The sequence below is a fragment of the Ceratotherium simum genome, chromosome 1 (genome assembly GCF_057802395.1).
Source record: "Ceratotherium simum simum isolate JZ-2026a chromosome 1, ASM5780239v1, whole genome shotgun sequence".
Lineage (NCBI taxonomy): Eukaryota > Metazoa > Chordata > Mammalia > Perissodactyla > Rhinocerotidae > Ceratotherium > Ceratotherium simum.
In genome coordinates, this window is record NC_141900.1 from 34,075,972 (window position 1) to 34,097,124 (window position 21,153).

A 21,153-nucleotide genomic window follows, 5' to 3' on the forward strand; every position below is an offset into this window, starting at 1 on the left:
TCAAGTTTTTGCATGTTGTTTGTGCTTTGTAGGACTGTGGAAAGTAACATTTAGTAATATGTGGATTTTTGGAAATATTCCATACCAAGAGTAAAGCAATAGAGGTGTGGTCTTGATTTCACCAGAGAAAATAAAAAAGGTGAGGTGACGTCCAGCTCTTGCCTTACTCTCAGTCAGTGCTGGGCTTTGTTAAGTCTACTTGCTTCATTTTCCTCACTAAAGGACTAGGCTGGAATAGACAACATCTAAAGCTCCTTCTAGTGCTAGCATTCATGTGCTTTCTTAATCTATAATATCTTAGGGAGATACTAGTCATGTTTCTTAACAAAGAGTAAATTTTAAAAAGAGATGTGATCATTGTTGAGGTGGATGATGGATACGTGGGTTCATTATACTATTCTCTTTAGTTTTGTGAATGAAACTTTCAGAGAGACAGAGACAGAGAAACATAGCTATAGAGAATGGTGGCAATAATAAGAAAATGCTACAAGGAGTAGATGAAAGTTATCTCCTCTATCCTATAAAACATGATATGTTAGTTTATTTTAATGAGTCATCTAAACATGAAAGGTGATATAACCAATAGGATGTAGTAGGAAGCGGAAACAGAGAAATTGGAAAACCTTGCAAGTCTCCTTGAGTGACTTCAGTTGAAATGCTTTATCATTTTGATATGAATGCCATATAAGATGTACTTATAGTCAAGTTTAATGAATATACATTACAGAAATAAATGGTTCATGAATTCACCATCATTTTGGATTATGCATTATCACTCTTTAAAATCATTAGTTTGGAAAATTGAGATTTGATTGTAATTTGCAATTTCTTAGCATGTCCTGACTGGGCAAAGAAGGAAGCAATCTGGATAAGGGCCAGATTTCAGAGCAAAATTGACAAATGCAATGTGGTTGTTCCACAAAGTAGATAAAGCACATGACATAATCTGCAATCAACTATAAAAGTTTACCATGGAAGTACCAATGGAATAACCCAAAGTTCGAGCTGTAACATCAGAGCTCACGCATATTCTAAAGTCACTTTCTACACAGCTGGGTTTCTTCTAGAGATAAGTGCAATTATTTATCTAAACAAATGTTTACTGAGTAACCTTTCTTTTCCAGAACTGTACAAATAGTCACTTGAGGATCTTTAAGGTACAAGACCATATCTTTGCCATTTGAAAGTGGATAGGGCTCTTTTCCCCTTGGGCCGTGATTGGATGTTTAATCTCACATAAAAGAACAGATTCCTTCCTTGAAACCAAAATAAATTGGTGGTCTTCTTTTTAGTAAAAATTTTAGAATCTTAAAAGGGACCTTTACATTCCCAAATGGACTCTGGAAATTCACTAACTAACCAACAGCTAAGCTTTTAGAAAAATTGTTTATACTTGTTCTATTTCCTCATCCAACCCTCACTCCTCAACCTAGTGCATTCTGCTTCTGCCTCCACTACACTAAGTCACTCTTTCCAAGACCCAATGGCCTCCTGCTCATTAAATCTACTTTTTAGTCCTTTACTTTGTTTTTTTTGGTGAGGGAGATTGACCCTGAGCTAAGATCTGTTGCCAATCTTCCTCTTTTTGCTTGAGGAAGATTGTCGCTGAGCTAACAGCTGTGCCAATCTTCTTCTATTTTGTATGGGGGATGCCACCACATCATGGCTTGATGAGCTATGTGTAGGTCTGTGCCTGGGATCTGAACCCGCAAATCTGGGCCACCAAAGCAGAGCACACAAACTTAACCACTATGCCACCGAGCCGGCCCCTTTTTCATCCTTTTCTTACCTGACTTTGAGACAGCAATTGATGCTGTTGAGTACTCTCTTCTTTAGGAAATGTTGTGGCTTCCATGACACTGCCCTCATCTGCTTTTCTTTCTCTGTTCCTGGGCAATTTGAATTAAATAATGTCTTAGACTTCTTTGTAGGTCCCTGTTCTTCTGTCTTTCACTTTCCTCAGAGTTTTGAAGTAGGCTGTCTTCTCTGTTCACTATGTATTCTTATGTTAGGTGATAGCACTACTCCTGAATCCTCAGTTGTCATCTACAGTGATTTTCAAATCTCCATCTCCATACCAGACCCATCTCCTGAGCTTCAGGGCAACATATCCAACTCTCTACCGGGTAGTTTAACATTGATGTTTCTTTTTTTTTTTTTCACAGCATCTGAATTTGATTTATTTATTTATTTATTTTTTGGGAGGAAGATCACCCCTGAGCTAACAACCATGCCAATCCTCCTCTTTTTGCTGAGGAAGACTGGCCCTGGGCTAACATCTGTGCCCTTCTTCCTCCACTTTATATGGGACGCTGCCACAGCATGGCCTGACAAGTGGTGCCTCGGTGTGCGCCCGGGATCCGAACCTGGGTTGCCAGCAGCTGAGCACGCGCACTTAACCGCTAGGCCACGGGGCCAGCCCCTAACATTGATGTTTCTGACACCTCAAATTCAGCATGTTCAAAACAGAAAACTTCATCTCACTCCCTGAATATCCCCAACCTGCTCCTCTTCCAGGGTTGTCTGTCTCAGGGAATGGCACTCCCTCCTGCCAGGTATTTCGTCCTTTCTCTCCTTCACACTCTGCACTTTCAATCAAATCCCAAGATGTCTGACATATCTCTTGATTTTTGCCACCTCTTACTATTCTTATTGTCATTATCTTTGTACAGACTCCCTGTCATCTTTTCCCCTGATCACTGTAATAGCCTCCTAACTAGTATATCCAATCTAGTTACCTAGTTCTCTTCCACTCTCTTCTCCCAATTCAAAATGGTCCTTCTATAATGCATCTCTAATCATGGCATTTCTCTGATCAAAACATGACTGTGTTCCATTTCACTTAAGATGAAATCATGGTACTTTTGTAGCTTATGCTGCATAATCTGGCCCCATGGATGTTTAATCTCACACAAAAGAGAGAGCTTCAGGACAACATATCCAACTGGATATATTGCATAATCTGGTCCCATGCTTAGCTATCCAGTCTCATCTCTTATGATTTCCCTTTGTATTTCAGGTCCTGCCTTATTGAAATTCTTTTAGTTCTTCCGGCACAGTATGGCTCTTCTTGCCTTTGGTTTTAGAACATCCCTCTGCTAGAGTATATATATATCCTATGCCAGGAACATTCCCCTCCTACTCCTTGCCTGTTTTTTGGCTCACTTCTATTTAACTTTCAGAAATCCTTGTATCTTTCTTCCCTCAAAGGCATCCCCTAATCCTCTAAACTAGATAAAGTTAGGAAATTATTGCAACTTGTATATCCATGATGATAACAATTATTATAATTGTTTAATTTTCTTTTATGTGTCTAGGATAGAGAGGCAGAGACTGTATACGCTCTCAAGTAGAAATTATGCTTATTTGCTCACGATTGCATTGCACCCCCGAGCTGCCATGCTTGACACAGTGCCTGACACAGTTTTTCAGTTCATTACTAAATGCAGAGAGAGAATAAAATTCAATGTGCGTCATGTTGTCCCATGACCAATTGAGAGAAACAGGGGATAAGCCATTTCAATATAATGTCAAAGGACACCTTTTCACCTAAATTTTATTGCAAATGGAATAAATGATATACAATGAGTTTGGGGAGGCACTATGGAGCCTTTTATATGTTTTTGTCTTACATGGCCCCTAACACATGACTATACATACAGGAGGCAATCAACAAATAATTATCGAGTTAATGTTTTGAATGACTTTTATTTGACTCGGGGAAGGCACTAAGCTCAATAAGCTGTGCTGATTTTATTTTTGGCTCCACTGAATACAGATATAAGATTAAGGGGAGCTGTGATGGTGCATATCAGACTCAGGATAATCTTTGGGACAATTTCTCCTTTAGCTTAATTTATTTTAACTTATCAAACTGTTTTCACTTTTCTTTCCTAAAAGTTACTTGTATATATCAGAAAGTACGTATTAGTACTTAGCCATTTCAACAAAGTACGAGATTTAATATAATGCATGTGCTCTATACCTCATCCAAAGATACTGATAATGGAAATATCAAGCAAAAGTTATTCCAGTTTGATGCTATAGCTATAATATGTCAGTAATTGAAAACACAGTCTTCCCCTACAAACTCCGTACTCCTTGTATATTTCTTACTTTGGGAATGGTACCATCTTGCTGGAAAAACTAGAAACCTAATATATTTGACACCTTTCTTTCCCTCATAACCTATGTTTATTTACCTCCTGATTGCCTCTCAAATTGGATCTAAGCATTTCCACAGTCTTTAATCTGGTTCAAGCTATTATCATCTCCTGCCAGGAAATTTGTAACAACTCACTAAGGAGGCTGTCTGCACGAACATGTCCTCTGCCAGTCCATTCTCCACTCAGCAGCCAAACCAATCTGATTATGCCCCGCTTAAAATCTTTAATGGCTTCCCATCAGCCTTAAAGAGAAATGCTCCACTCGTCACTGTTTCTTCTGACACCACAGTACTACCAAACTTGCTATTTAGATGTCATAGTCTAATATATAGATTTCTGGCTTTTCAGTTTCCCATCCATCTCTGCACTAAAATGGATGCAGTCAGGATGAATTTTTTAAAGGAAAATGTTTGTATTGCCCCCAAGTATTCTCTGATAGGGTGCATTAGTCATACATTCAGACATTAGGCTTCAAAATTTTATTTAAAACACCTTAATCCTGTCGTCTGCCTGCCTGATTGTTAAGACAGTGTAGTCTTTCCTTTCAGACATATTTTTGGATAACAGTTCAAGGGCTTCATGGATTTCTTTATGATGTTTATAGAGTTCACGATGTAGATGAGCAGAGATCCCAAAAGGAATAAATTACATGTTCAAGAGCACATAATGAGTTAGTAATAGAGTACATAACAAGGGTAGTCATCTCACTTCAATGAGCTTTTCACTTTTTCATTTTGATTTTGGCTGGGACAGAGTATGTGCTCAAGAATTGTCACTTTATAGGCTAGAAAGTGAAGAGTCAAAGAGTTGAAATATTACACGGTATGTAGTTTTTATCCATGATAAAATAAACCTTCTTGTAGAATATTATATTACTTTTGCTTGCATAAAGCAAAGTATTGTATAAACTTGGAAGAGAGAGAGGAGGAAGGTGAGACTTGAGTGAGAGAGAGATCCCTGAGGAGGTCATTACACTAGAGCGTATTTGGTAAAAAGTAAATATGTTCAATACTCAGACATTTACTTCTTCCTCCATAAATCAAGGCTTTACATTTAATGCAGTTTTTTAAATAGCGTCTTTAAAAATGGCTTAGTATTTTAAAAACAGATCAGAAATGTGAACTATATAATTAAAATGGAATCAAATTTATACTTTTATAATAACCTAAGCAAATATAGATAAATATTAGTCTTATCAAGCATACATCTCAAAGAACAGATAAGAGTGGCTGGCGAAACAGGGGGTTGCAGAACACATAGAAATAATCTTTAAATGTGGAATAAATGTTGTGTACCTTACTAATCGCTTGCTCAGATGCTCCAACAGAAGAGTATTTTTAATCCAATGAATTGAGAATAAGATTCTATACTTGGCTCAGTGAGTAGTAATATATACATATAAAAGTTCGACTGAATCACTTGCAGAATATATTCTTGGTATCCTTACAAATTAGAGTGGAAGAAATTACTATGTGGGTGAAACTTAAGACTTCAGACAAGGTGCAACCATTATATTTTGACTTGCTGTTTTAAAGAACTTCATGGACGATGGCCAAAACCTGATCAACAATATAGGAACATTTTAATATATTGAAATTTCTCAACTATTTTAATAAAAGTAAAATTAACATTAAGGAGAAATTCTTACAGATATTTTAAATGACTCTCTTTTTAAATGAGGCACTAAAGATACAAATACCAAAAAATCCCATGGTAATTGCTTACAAGTTGCTGGTGGGGAAATGAATGTGAAAATATACAACAGCAATATGACAGAAGAATTGCTAGAATATGGTTGAGTACCACTTACAATGAGGGCAGAAAAGGGTTTCTTGACTTTGCCAGGCTTCACAGAGGAAATAAAATTTGATAGATAAGCAGAATTTTGCTAAGAGAACTCAGGAAGGAAATTAAAGGGGAGGAGCTTGGAAATATTAGGAAACTGTCAGAGAACAAAGTGTGAAGAGAGAGAATAGTGGGCACAAGATGAAGCTGGGTATCTAGGTCAGCAGGGAACAGAGAATCAAGGGTTTGCAGATGATGATAGAATTTTGCTTTTTATCCTGGAGGTGAAATGGAAGCCATTGAAGAATTTTGATTAGAGGAATAATATTTATTGAGTGCTTACTGTATGCCAGGATCTTTACACCATTATTTCATTAAACACTCATAACCAGCCCTATAATGTAGATATTGTTATTACACTCATTTTGTAGATGAGAAAACTGAGGTGCAGAAAGGTAAAGAAACAAATTACAGCTCTACAAAGTTGCAGAACCAGGTTTCAGTACAGCAATTTGATACCAGAGGTGGTTCTCTTAAACCTTGGGCTATACTGCCTTTAACTTTGATAGAATATTATATAGATGAGAAAGAGAGAGAGGAGGCAGAGATGACTGGAGTGAGGGAGATCCCTAAGGGGGCACAGAGACAAGGCCAGACACTAGAAATACTTACTATAGGTATGGTGGGAAGATGAGTGGGGCTTGGATTGATTGGCTATCAGTGATAAAAAGGAAGGGAGGAAATAAGGACAACATTCAAGTTTCTGACTTGGCAACTATGTGGAGAGTGGTCCATTTTAGAGCAATAGAGAGTGAAAGTGGGGGAGCAGATTGAAGGAATAGTGGTGGCTTCTATCTAGAGCCTGTGGTGATGGAGATGCTTGTGGAAATCCAGTGGGACGTCTCCAGAAGGCACTGTGTGAGGATTGGAGCACGAGAGGGGTATTAACACTCAGAATTAAATCCAGACCCCTAACCCTGACCACAATTAATCATGTAAAGTGGTGATGTGGAAATAGGGGACTACTGTTATCAACTCTTGCTTTTCCTTTGGCAAAACACTTAATGTCTTTGGGTCGCAGAATCTTTATCTGTAAAACAAGGGGAGTAGACCAGATATTTGAAAGGTACCTTTGGAGGTTCTCTTTATATTCTTTTAAAAACTATGCACTGTATTTATCATGTAAGTCCTATCAGTAGGTAATCTGGAAATTTACATAATTGACCACAAGGGGGAGAACTCTCATTCTACATTGTCATTTTCTACAATTTGAAATAATCTAAAAGTACTTTGCTATATGAATTTGGTGATAGGCTGTCTCATTTTTACTTCCTCATGGAAGTTGGGGGCATTCTCCTGCTAGAGATAGGTCTAACTGAGCTTAAATGTGTTTTTTTTTTTTTTGCTGAAGTCATGATAAAGTTACTGAATGGAAAAATCTATCTGTATTAAGCAATAATTCTCCACGAAGTAATACAGATGCCTGCCTCTTTAATTAAAATAAAGACAGTAGAATTTTTAAATTCACCTTGGGAGGGTTTTTCCTTCCAAATAACATTATTTCAGTTATCCTCCAGAAAAGTATAACCTCCCTGAAAGTCCTTGGTTACTCTGAAACAAGCATAAGATCATCAGCATGCCAGTCCATTGTAAAGATATCCACATCAAAACAAAAGGCACTGGCCACACCATTTAAATATTACATGTTAATTGATCATATATGAGTATATGTTGTAAGTTGTATGTTCTTTGTTATATGAACATTGAATGTTATATGTTCACAGTTAAAATACTAATTTTTTGTTTGGGTCAACTTCTGTACTCTGATTTTATGTAAAATTTTATTGTAGGGAAACTATAACTCTCATTGGGTTGGGGATTACCCTGTAAGGCTTTCAAACATTTAATGAGTCAGATTTTTGGACTTGATCAAATTAAATTACATTTGTAAGGTATGAATATAATATTTCTGCATTTTATCAAATATACCCAAACATACACAGCTAAATGAGTTATCCCCTTTAAAGACATAATATTAGTGAGCTATATAGGAATCTCAATAATGCGATTGTTACTGAAAATATATTTGTGTTTTCCCTTAGAGGCGGTGTCACATCCTTTTAATATGTTCGGTGACAACAGATCTTCCTTTGAGAGTGAATGTAATATTTAAAAAAACAAACATTTCTACGAATGATGATTGAATATTAAGCTCACCAATCAAGTGGGAGTAATATTATTTGAGGATCAAAAAACTAGATGTAACTAAAATATTTAAATTCCCTTTGATTTATAAACCTCCTTAATTCATCAGCCATAAAAGAGTCACAAAATGTTTTCCACAATGATGTTGTCACTGGAATAAGTATAAACCCTCCTAAAGTGACTACTAGGAAGCGAAACTTTCACTTGAATAAACTCATTCTAGTGTGTTCACTAAAATAAATAAATAACTATGTAAGTAGTTTAATTTATTGAGTCACTTTATGCTTATTTTCCAGTTATTTTCACAGTTGACACTTCATGAATCCTTTAAGTGCAAAATAACAGTATACTAAGTAAATCAGTGATATTTTCATTTAGATATTTTCTTTAATTTCCTCCAAAAATGACTCAGATTTTTAATGTTTTTCTTTGGCTTAAAGAATTAATTTTCTATCAATATTTCTCACACCAGGAACTATTATAGACCAATAAAAGATCTGTGCCAGGCGGTGTGGAGGATACACACCTTACTGCTGCTTGTATACCCAGTGACAGGTGCAGTGCTTGGCCCATTAGTAGATATTTACCAGTAGATATTTAGTAAATATTAGTTGCATAGATGAATGAATAAATGACATGAAATTATATATATATATATAATTATTCCTGTTACCTATATTGTTCCAGAGTGCTGCATAATCATCCACCCAAAATTTAGTGGCTTAAATCAACAATAATCATTTATGTTGTTCACAGATCTGCATTGGACAGGGCTCAGTGGGAATAGCTTCTCTCTACTTCACTGCTCCACATGGTGTCAGCTGGGCTGGCTTGATATCCAGGGTTGACTGGAAGGCTGGAGTCTGGAGTCACCTGAAGGTTCACTCACTCAATGTCTAGTGCTGATACTGCCTGTTGGCTGGGACCTCAGCTGGGGTGTCATCTGGAAAACTGCTTGGATTGCTCACAGCGTATTATTTCGGTTCTGAGAGCTAGCATTCTAGTGATGAAGGCAAAGTGCATGGCATTTCTATGACCTGGCCTTGGAGGTCACATGGGATCACTTCTGTTGTACCCTGTTGGTTGAGGCAGTCACAAAAGTCTGCCTGATTTCAAGGGGAGAGGATTGAAAAGCTACCATGTGATGGGAGAAATGTTAAGGTCACATTGAAAGAAGAGCATCTGGGATGGGATATAATGCAATGGCCATTTTGGGAAAATATAATGTTTATAATGGGCATTCTTTTAGATATGTAATTTTACTTATAAAATGTACCTCTATTCACTAGCTAACTTTAGAAAATACTGTTCCCAAACAAAATTTACTCTGCTAAAGGGATTCTATCTGATCCAATGAACATCTATGGCTCGTTTTCTCTTTCCTGCTTCTGCTTGTTCTCTGTTCTCTTAAATATGCTCGTATGCCCTCTCAGACCTCCTGTCACATCCACTCAAAGCCTAGACCAAGACTTACTTCTTCATCAAATGTTTTCTCTTTTTGTGAGGGGCAGGGGGAGCCTGGAAAGCATTTACTCTTACTTTGACTCATTTTGTCACTAAACATTTACTATTGATGGGTGCCTGTGTTTTTCTTACAGTTCAGAGTAAATAGCACATTGCCGATTAGTATTAGGTGTTTAATATTTACTAAATTGATAAAATGTTTGTAAATTATATACTGTTTCTTAACCAGAAGAGTTACTTCTCATTTTATCTGTTTTTTTCTCTTTCTGTTACTAAATTTAAATGAGCAGAACTTCAAGTTCAGCTAAAAGTGAAAAATGCCATTCTGTATTTAAATCTATATTATGAAATTTAAAAATAGGAATGATTTTTCCTGAAATTTGATTCTGAGGTGAAACAAATGATAACAAATTATCTGCATATCACAAATTTGAGGTGCATACTGAGATAAAATGAAACTAAAATGATATAACAGTATTTCCTCCATTAAATCCAAAGTCTGTTTCATAAGATATTGAAGTAATTTTGGATAAGTATCCTTGAAGCAGTCAAAATATTAATGTCATTTAATTGTGTAAAGGAACTAGAAAATTTAAAATAATGCAAAAAAGCATTAATCCTGGGTAAAGGAAGGGAGAGACCAACTTGAAATAGGTCACATAGAAATTGCATATAATTAATTGCCTTACAGGAAGTAAATTGAAAACATAACCAATTGGTTTATCTTACATGGAATATTTATAAATAAATTTTACGAGCGGCAATCATGTCTTCTGTGTACCCTGACACATCCCTAGCACCTGGCAAATGTCTGTCATGTGAAGGGTGCTCAATAAATGATTTTGCATGAAAGAGTACAATGCCTTCTGACAGTATATTTTCTGATCATTTCAAAAAGATATTGTGTTCTTGAGCTTTATAATGGCCTCAATATTCTTGATTATGTTGTCCAGAATATGTGAGCTTTGGAACTATTTTCAAAGTTTAAGTTTTACTGTTTGAAATCAGGATCCATACAGAGATTGCTCCTTCACTTGTGCTCTTAAAGTCTTTCCTACATACTACTATGATGATAATGATCATATTATATTATATTGTCATATTTACTTTTACACATACTTGCCTCTACCCTTATGTTGCAAGAAACTCAAGGATAATATTTTTCCCCTAAATTCTGTACTCGCAGAACACAGTACTGTGTGGTGACAGCCAAACACTGACTTGAGAGAAGGAATGAGAATCTGAATCAAGTGTTTGTCGTTTTTCATCCATACTTTTCTTTTAAAAATTGTCATTCTATCAAAATGATGTTAACATTTGAGAACTTATTAAACCCCTTCATCTGTTAAAATAATGTATTGAACTTAATGTCAGAACAGATATTCAAGTTTAGCTTAACATACTCTGTAAAGATTAGTATATTACCTTTGTATATGTTGTGGTGTTCTGTTTCTTTTTTAAAGAGAAGAGTAACTTTAGAGATATTTTCCTTTTATCTAAGCAGCATAAATTTCTTAAGAGATTTGACCACATCGACCACATCACCACTCTTAATCCTAGAAATGGGAGGGAGCGGGCCATACCACCTCAGAATCTGAAGTGATATGTATGGGTTTATTATACATGTTTATGAAAGTCTCTGTGTCCATGAATTCTTCAGATTTGCATAAGTACTTTATTATTTGTTCTGGGAGGAGTAATTCCGGTACAGCCTGGTGCAAGTTATCGCCTGGTCCTTTGGTGCCCACTTTAACAGTCTTAAAAAGATGGAGTGCCAGTTTATGAGTTTGGGTGAGAAACTCTGTGATGACCTCTTCTAGGGACTGTGACTGTGTCACGTCATCGAGATATATGACTGGCACTTTTATTACTGAAACATGCCATTGCATGAAGAGCCTTGTTGGGATGTTATGGGACACGACTATAATTTTCATTCCTTGGATAAAAAATTCTGTTTCATTCTTTTCACGGTTAAGATAATCTGAGAGAATTCGGTAAAGAGTACCATTGCAGGACTCAAGGATATGCAAAATGGAAGTGGGATATAGGAGCAATAATCCTGTCACTGCTTCTCCTAGGTGATGTTTCAAAATTGACTGAAACACTTGTTCATAGTATTCAGCAATATGTTTTTTTTCTGTGTCTGCTGTTATCTTGGCCACTAGAAACATCCTATGGAGAAGGAATTTTTTCAGCTGTAGTCTTTGCTTCTCTTCCTGAAAATGCAAGTAATTGCTACGTGGCACTTGTGGCATTAGTAGAGATTCCAATGGAAAAGTTCTTCTGCTCGTCTTTCGAGTGTGGACTGGGAAGGACATGATGAGTCCTAGTTATTCTGCTAGATGATTCCAGTTTTTAGCTTATCACAATATTTACATTATCAGGATACCTCTTCAGTGATGAACTCTAATTTTCATTTCTTCTGAAAAAAAGAGTTTACTCATTTGTCAAATGCTACTGAATAGCAAAATCCCTTCCCAGTATTATCAATAAATAATGTCTTTGAAATGAAAGAGAATGTTAAAACAAGACTCAAATTATAGAGTTTTTTTTTTAGGTTTACAAGGAAATAACTAACACTCATATTCTAGGAAAAAACTCTCCAGTGAACTGGGGAGTGGCGAAAAGAGAGAACTTAATCTAGAGTAAGTTCACTCTGTTTCTGTTTACATTATTATTTTCTCCTTCAATTTATAGTACATTTTTTCTCAGCCCCCATCCTTGAATCACATAACACACACAGACACACACACGGGAGTAGGGGGGAGAGAGAGAGAGGGATATATTTGCTGACAGTCACTGACAGTAGCATTGGCATCACAATAAAATATCTTTTCATTTATGTAATGGTGATTACAGATTGTCCTTGATTAGTCAAATGTAAAAAATGCTATTTTTATGGTAATTCCGCCAGTTTCTTTTAAAAATTTAACTAGTCAATAAAATTTTTAAAAAATCTGGGGATCTCTTAAATACTAATTGGCTTATTTAACCTTTACTCAGTACACTAAAAGTTAATAGTGTTACTTGGATAATAAAGGTAAACCTTTGAAATAACTGGTTTTGATTCTTTGTTTTTTCTCTTATCAACAAACCTCAGAAATGGCTCTTTCTTCTCTTTTGTTGTTGTTGTTGTTGTTGTTGTAGAGGTCAAATAAAAAATTCTGTTACTTTTAACTTACTCTTCTTACCAATCTCCTTTTCTTCCCTCCACGTCAACTTAGCGTTTCTTTCTTTCTTCAAGTGCTTCTTTCTTTTTCCCGTCCTTGAAATCCTGCTTGTCCTCCATCACTCTTCCAACTGCCAGCGTCCTGGGTGCTCTCAGCTGTCGTGTGTTCTATTCTGATTTCCATAGTGCCTTAGTGAGTCAGAATGTCAGTGGTTTTAAAGGGCCAGAGGGCACTGACAACTCTCGTTTCTTAATTTAATGAGGGTGTCTCAACAGATACCTCAACATCACGTTGGAGGAAATGAGGGCTTCTTTTCTGGAATGGTTTATTTTTAGCCAGGGTGCCTTTGTAAGTCAGATAGATGGTGGACCTTGACATCTTCCTCGACATATTCTTTTTCTTTTTCCTTTTTGTCCACAATTTATACAAGAGGAAACTAAAACATGGATTAGTTGCGTATCTTGTTTACAATTTCAACATGCTCTCCACAACCTCCCCACTCTCTACCTAGGGTAAAGAGGTACTTATGCACTAATTAAAGACTGTAAGAACATATCTGATTCTGTGTAAATGTGACTCTCATAAGAAAGTTCTTCTATAGGATTTAATTTTCTTAATTTAATGTGAATTTGGGTTAATCTTTAGAATAAAAAAATAATACCATATCTGAAAATTGCATTCATGTGAGTTCTAAACCATAATTTTAAAATAAGGTTGAAAAACACTTTAATTCAATTTTTAATAATTAAACCTTAGAGTACTTTTTTTCCCTCTAAGGTTTGTGTTATCCAAACTAATGATCTGGTTTTAGTAACAAACAGTGATAAATTATCCCAGAAAGTGGAGGCTAAGAGGTAACTTAATTCTTTAATTGTGTGGTACGTAAAAATTGACTATAATTCCTCACTGTGGTTCATTTCATCATTCCCTGAAACGATGCAGTCTTTCCCAAGATGCACAGAAACTTGTCATTGCCCGGTCTAGGGACTGCTCTCACCCACGTTCTTCTTACTGCCTTGCAGAATGTGATTATGTTGGCTATAACCTCGTTTATGGCCTTTTCTCCTCCTTGGTTTCTATGACTCTGTACTTCCCTAAATTTCTCCCCAAATCTCTATTTCTGGCCTAGCCCAATTCCTTCTCACACCCAACTCTGGGCAATACTGAGGCTCTGTGCTCATCATGCAGCTCTTCTCTCCTTCCACCTCTCTGCCCAATTAGCTCAGCACCATCTGTGTTTCTCTTTCCTGAGGTCCTTGATGTCACACTTGCCTCCAAATCATGATTGACGTTGCTGACTGACCCGAGAGTCTTTCCTGCTGAGTCCAGCTGTGGACTCTTTCTCAACATAAGGCTCAAGGCAGATACAACTAGTTTGTTGGCATTGACAAAGAAGAAAAAACTGAATTCCCATTCCAGTATTTTCTCTGTACGAAAGACTCCCAAACTGTGATCTTATTTACAACTCTTCTTCTTGGATGTGCCTCTATCCTTTCAAATTTAAATGCAATTTTAACTATTATTTTCTTTATATTTCTCTTTATAAATATCCCATTTGTGTCTCAATTCACATTTTCTCTCTCATGTCCTAGACCAACCTCCTTGGTCTTATCTTTTCATGTTTCCTAAAGGTTATCCCTCAACTCTATTCTATTACTAAGTCTTTTAACCCACTTTGAAATGTATCATGGGTTCTTGACTTCCACCACTGCCTTCATAGTCCTAGCTCTTTATTTAGATTATAATGAGTCTTCTCAGCTAAGAGCATGAAACTGTAAGACCTTATGATACTCCTGCTTCATAAAGTTCAGAAGATACTAATTTTACAAAGTCTTCCCTGTTTACTTCTCCTCTGTAGAATGCTAGAAGAGGAGCTTCTGCCTTTACAAAGTCCAGATTGATTTCTGGCATTTATTTCCAATCCCCAGTGATGGATTATTCCAGAGAGAAAGTGGGGACATGCAACTGCAAGATTTGTTACCTAACACTGTCATTATCAAAGTCAGCGGGAGAATTTATAGAGCATTGCTATGCAGAAACCTTTTTTGAGTGCACAAACTCAAATTAATCTTTTATACATAGGTAAGATTCTTCCTCTTCATGACACCATTTGTATCTGCAGCACAATTTTTCTACTCTTTCGCCTCTATAAAAAGGAGCTCAGTTGTGATTTTTCTCCTCACGTGTGCTTCTTGTTTCCTTTTTCTTTCATATATCTTGGTTCCTCCAATATAAACCTAATAGGAAAATGATGATTTTTCATCATTATAATTCCTCATATAAACTACACAAAATATCACTAAGCCATCCCTCCTTAAAAGAGTGATAATTTCTTAATTTATGTTGGCTTAAAACATATGAAATTGTCATTTCTATAAATTAGACTGTCTGATGTTGAAAATTTTGTGTGGTTCAACCTAATACATTCAGGAACAATAGTTTTTACCACCACAGATAGTTTGACCTACATTTTCCCAATGTATTTTTCTACTTTTCAATGCATTTTTAGTTGTTGAGTTGCTTCTTCGAAACTTTAGTTTCATTGTCACATGGCTATCTGAAACATTTAAAGGCAATTTACCTTGTTTTCCTGCCTTTCATGAACCACACTCTGAAGTGTCAAGAGAAAAGTTCTGAACAGATAGGAATAGAAACAACATAGAATTTGGATAGTTTTTGATTGCCTGTGGTATGTAATTATAATTGTACACCCTCCTTTCAATGGACACTCAGCATTTGAGTTCCCAGATGCCACAGTCTTTGTGTTCCATCTATTAAGGCCAGTTATTTACCCTCAGGTGGTGACTCAGGCTGAAGAACTCTATCTATCCAAGGGGTAAAGAGACATCAGTGTTTTTCCTCCCGGAGTGATCTGTGTAGAGTAGATATCCAAGTTCAAACAACGGACAAGTGTCAGAACCTAAATTGAAACATGATGCTGAGGAGGCTTCTTTCAATTATTCTACCTATCCCCCCTGTTATCCAACTTATCTCACACAATTACACAACATATGTTTGTAACTCTTATCAAGCAGTGCACCTTAATGTTCCACTATATACTTTATGCTCTGATTTTATTCTCTGGAACCAAATGTTTATGAAGAAACAAATTCCCATCCCAGTGTCCTTTTGTCTTAGTAAGGCAGATAGAAAGTATTAAAAAGATTCAATTCCATTAATTATTTACCATGTGTCATTCACTAGATACTTTTACCCATATTAATTTAATCTTCACAACAACCCTATAAGGTAGATAAAAATTTTGTCCACAGTTTATAGAGGAGGAAACTAAAACATGGGGTATTTAAGTACCGTGCACACAACTCAAACATGCTCTCAACGACCTCCCTTCTCTGTCTACGTAGGGAAAAGAGAAGATAAATTATCCCCTCTCTATCCGTAGTCACAAAGTCATTCTTTGTTCCTCTATGCATCCTCTATGATATGACAATTCCTCTTGAAATGGAGGATAGCTTATGGTTTGGAAAAAGTAAATTGAAAGGAAAAATCTTACATCATACCTGTGGTTCAACAAAATTGATGTACTGTCTTTATCTACTCATTCATCTTGGATTTATCTATACCGTTGGTGTGCCAGGTAACATCATAGGCACTATAAGAAACATAAACATGGAAAACACTTGGTGCCTAATTTTAGGAGTTTAAAGTCGAGTGGGGGTGATGAGATAGATGTCCATGAATCACCACAGGGCAGGGAAAAACATAATAAATACCACGTGAATGATGTTCAGTAAAAAGGGTGGCCGGGGTTCCTTGGAGAGCTTAATGAAAGAGTTCTTATCTGGGCATGGTCTTCAGGGAGCCAAGTTGGGGAGTGGCTTTCTTCTTGGATACATTTCTTTAGAATGCGAGGCTGTGCATTAAGTGAACTTGATTTCTTGCTGGAATACCAGATCCCACTTTATCCTTTCGCTTGTGCTCATGTACTAGAGAAACAGAGAAAACTCCAAATCTCTTCTGCTAACTTTTTCTGTGTTTTGGCATATCTAAGGAATCAGCGTAAGAGAATTAATGGTTTAAATAAATGGCTAACAACGTGGGTAGAGCCTTTCACTAAGAGCACATACATAAACTATTAGGTAGACAGAATTGACTTGATTTAGCAGAGCAAACCAGATTGAGTTAGGTTACCAAATCACTAGATATTTGAAGATTTATAAAAAAAGAAAACTAGATTACCTTCTCCAGCATTGCCCCTCTTTGCCAAAAACATGGAGCCATGTTTGGTAATTCTTTATCGAGGAGAGCGCAGCTAGGAATAATTGGTTATTCAATTCAAACATCTAACATAGGTCTACTATTTGTAGAAAAATGTGCCAGACACTGTGGAGATATTTTTATGAATCAGATATTGTATCTACACATGAAAAATTCAATTCTATTAATGGAGCTTAAATTCTCTACAACTATGTTCAATATAGGGCTGGAGAGAAGAAATATTATAATAAAGACATAATAAACGCTGAAAACACAAAATGCTAGGACAAGTAAACCTGATTGGAAGAATGAGTATTTAAACTGGACATACAAAAAGATATGATTTGAGTGTGGGGGTGGGGGGGGTGGGAGAGAGATGGGGATCAGGGAAGGTAAAACAGACTCTGTAAGCTTGAAGCATGAAGGACAGAGGGCATACGTTACTGAGTTAAGAAATATGGCACTTCGTTAGGCAAATGGCAGTGGTTTGGTTTGGTTAGGGTGTAGTTCTCAAACCGTAGAACCTACGGGTTTGTTAAATTGCACATTCCTTATTTCCAGCTCTAAAGAGTCTGAGTTAGTATGCTTAAAGTGAGGTCCAAGAATTGGCATTTTTGACAAGTGTTCTCCCAGGGTCTCTATTTCACTTTAAGGAAAAATGGGCTAGCTTCTGGTAATTTAAGCCCTGGCTGTCTATTAGAATCATCTGGTGGAGAATTAAAAAAAAAAAGCCAGCTCCTGGTTCTTCTTTAATTGGTGTGGACTGGAACTCTAATATACATATTTATGAAGCTTCTCCAGGTGACTCTAAGTGTAGCTTGGAGCAGAACTGCTGGTTAGGCTGGAGGGTGAGCAGAGGGGAGGAGTGGAAGAGGAGAAAAAAGGAAGCTGCAACCATTTTGTGGAGGACTCAGATGCCGGGTTCAGAGGTTTGAATTTTACTCTGTGGGTAGTAGGGAATATTGGGATTTTTTTGAATGCCTATGATCACAACTCTGTTTCCGAATGTTGCCTGTGAAATGCAGAGGAATTAGAGATGGGAAATACTGGAGGCAGCCAGAGCACTTTTAAGAATTCTGCAATTGGCAAATGAGTGCTCTTATCTTCTGCCAGTCGAAGAGTAAATTGGTTCAGCTTTTCGGGAAAGCAGTTTGACGATATGGGGATCATGAACTTAAAAATTTCATGCTCCTTGACTAAGTAATACGTCTTCCAGATATATTTCATACAGAAATAAAATTACTGACAAACATTTTAATGTAAAGATGGTTATTGTGGGAATTAAAAGAGAACTTTGAAAAATTGAATAGACATATTAATTATGGAATACTATGGTGCCCTGAAACTATTTTTGAAGAATATTTTAAATGCATGGAAAAACAGTTATTCTCTAAAGTAAATAATTTAATACACAAAATTATTTATAGCATGTGATCCCAATTTTGTTTTAAGAAAGATACAGAAACCAGAGAGAAATCTAGCCAAATATTAAAATTGGTGGAATTTGGTGGTAGTATTTGTTTTGCATTTTCCAAATTTTCTAAGCATGTCTACATTATTGTTCTGTTCATAAAAAAAAAAGTAACATTAAAAATTAAGGCTGTGGTGATGATTTGGCGAAAGATAATGCATATGTTGCTCTGCTTGTGAGTCTGGGATAGTCTAGCTTGAGAGCCTGCTGATGGGTAGAACTTTTAAAATGGCGGATCTTGGACCAGGTTGAACAAGGAGGATCAATACTCAGGGATGTCTGGACATACTGACTTAGAGTCCAGATGGGAAGACATAGAGATGAAAGATGGAGCAGTTATGAAGACACAGCCCAGGAGCCTCAGTTCAGAAAAACCTTACATGAAGTCAGATCTTTGTTTGCCTAGCCTAAAGCATAATACTGAGAGAAAGGTGGGTCTTTGAAGATTTTAGCCCAGTTGGACAGTTAGAGTCTGAACTAAGGCAGTTGTTGAGACTGAGGAGGATATGCAAGTCATCACCAAGGTAGACATGACTTGATCAACTAGATGTGGGAGGTGAGATATGCAAGGATTTAAAAATGACTCTGTGGGCTTGAATGTCAGTAACTGCGAGGACCAACTTTTTTAAAAATTCAGATGGAGGATAGAGGAGAAAGCCAAGATTTGGGGGAAAAAAAAATAGTTTGTACATATTATTTTGAAGTGGAGTTGCCATAGAAACATCCAGGTATAAATGCAATTAGAGTCTGGAGATCTGGAGAAGTCTGGGTTGTGATGCAAATTTGATAGTCATCTGCATTGAGGGAAGAGTTAAAACCGCAGGAACCAATGTAAGATAATGAAAGGAAAGAAGAAGGTGGAGAAGAGTGTCCTGCAGAACACCTAATTTTAAGACATGGGCAAATGGGAGCCAATGAGAGAGGCGACAAAACATCAGAGATAGGTGTAGAACTAAGACAACACAGGGCCATGAGAGTCAATATAGCAGAAAGTTTAAAAATGGGTGGTAGTGGTAAACTTCTAAAGAGAAATCAAAAAGCTTGAGGACTGAGGTGTAACGTTGGCAATTACAAGTTTGCTGGAGACTTAAAAAAAAAATAGATTCAGTAAAATGGCTGAGAGAAGCCAGGTGGGAGTTGTTGAGTGAGTCAATGTAGAAAAAGTGGTCAAATTGTAGAGCACTCCTCAAAACGTGTGTCAGTAAGAAGAGTGAAAGCACTCTGATAGTAAATTTTAGAGGAGGAAGATTATAGGGTAATTATGCTACAGTGATGCTAGGTTTTTCTCTATTAAAAACTAGCATGCCGTTTTTTTCTAAACTGCCATTGTGTCCAGCCAGGAAGGTGGAGTCTGAAAATGGAGTACGGTATTGTATGCTTTGAAAATATTTTAAGATCATCAGTTCTGTACAGAGATTTTGGAGACTGCAGATAACAGCTAAACTCTGAATTATGTTTATTTTTCCTCTTTTATCAGGTTTATTTTCTGCTTCTTTGGCAGACAGAAGAGCTTTAAAAACATGACTTACTAACACACTGCTGCACATTATGTCAGGTGACAGAAACACAATTCTTACTTTTTCATAACTTTAAAAATCTTTGAGTAATAGCAAAATTGCTTTCCATCTACAAAGATAATTATAATTGGAATAATATCTTCATAATTTCAGTATAAGTATCTACTCTGGTCTATATAATCTATCATGCTAAAACACATCATCAATAAGTTAATATCTATTTTAGTGCTTGCTTTTGGTTTAACTTTGATCAATGTGCTGTGCGAAATGGAGAAAATTGAACTAATAGAAGTTTAGAGTTGGAAGGGATCGTAAAACCACTGACATAACATATTCCTTTTATAGATAAGGAAAACATGGCACAAAGAGGCTAATTGATATTACTGCCCTCAAGTTGCTTACCTTATACCAAGGTTGACAAAAACATATACACATGAAATACTGAAACAGCGATATGGTATTTCTTACTAGAGTACTTTTCAGGAAATTTAATAGATGTTTCAGTAAGTAAAGTGATGCTAGAGCTATACAAAAAGCAGTTATAGGAATCTGGATTTTGTGACGCTCAATAGAGAACCATTGAATGTTTTTACACAGAGAAGTAATATGATGGGTGCCATGTTTAATAGTGTTAATAACTGTATTCAGGATGTTTGGGAAGGCAAAATCTTAGAGTCAGAAATGCTTACTAAAATATCGTATCTCATATATGTAATGAGGATTTAGGCTAGAATTTCAGACTTTAAAAAGTATTTCTTTTTAAGGTAAGAGTAATGTTAATCTAAGTCTAAGTAACTATATCATTTTTATTTCATGTAACCAGAGCAGCAATATAGTAAAAAGAACATAGTAAAATATTTTTTAAGATTGGCTATACCCTACATATCTAAACAGACTTTCTTTAATTTATCCAACAAGCCTTTATTATCCTGCAACCTTTCCAGCTTACACTAAATTTGAAGCCCTTTTGCCTATTCTAATTCAGGACAATTCCATATTTCTTCAGAAACTACATCCATTAATATTAGCAGTTGTGGACATTTCAGAGCCTCATGGGATACTAAATATTACTGTTTTAGTATATATAATCATAAGGGCAATCACTTTTTGTGAAGTGAGTTATAATATACTGGGGTGACTACTTCATTTGGGAGGAC

General features: G+C 36.3%; 2 protein-coding genes across 2 annotated transcripts in view; one reads left to right on the forward strand and one right to left on the reverse strand.

Annotated features, from left to right (window-relative positions):
* Positions 1-21,153, forward strand: part of ZNF804B (zinc finger protein 804B) — a 509,244-nt gene that overhangs the window by 21,464 nt on the left and 466,627 nt on the right. The gene's annotated exons all lie outside the window — the stretch shown is intronic.
* Positions 11,177-11,938, reverse strand: TEX47 (testis expressed 47). The gene has a single exon (XM_004431320.3). The coding sequence runs from the start codon at positions 11,936-11,938 to the stop codon at positions 11,177-11,179; it is 762 nt and encodes a 253-aa protein (XP_004431377.1).

Excerpts from the sequence above, each read along its gene's own strand:
- TEX47 (XM_004431320.3), bottom strand. The coding sequence starts at position 11,938 with ATGTCCTTCCCAGTCCACACTCGAAAGACGAGCAGAAGAACTTTTCCA.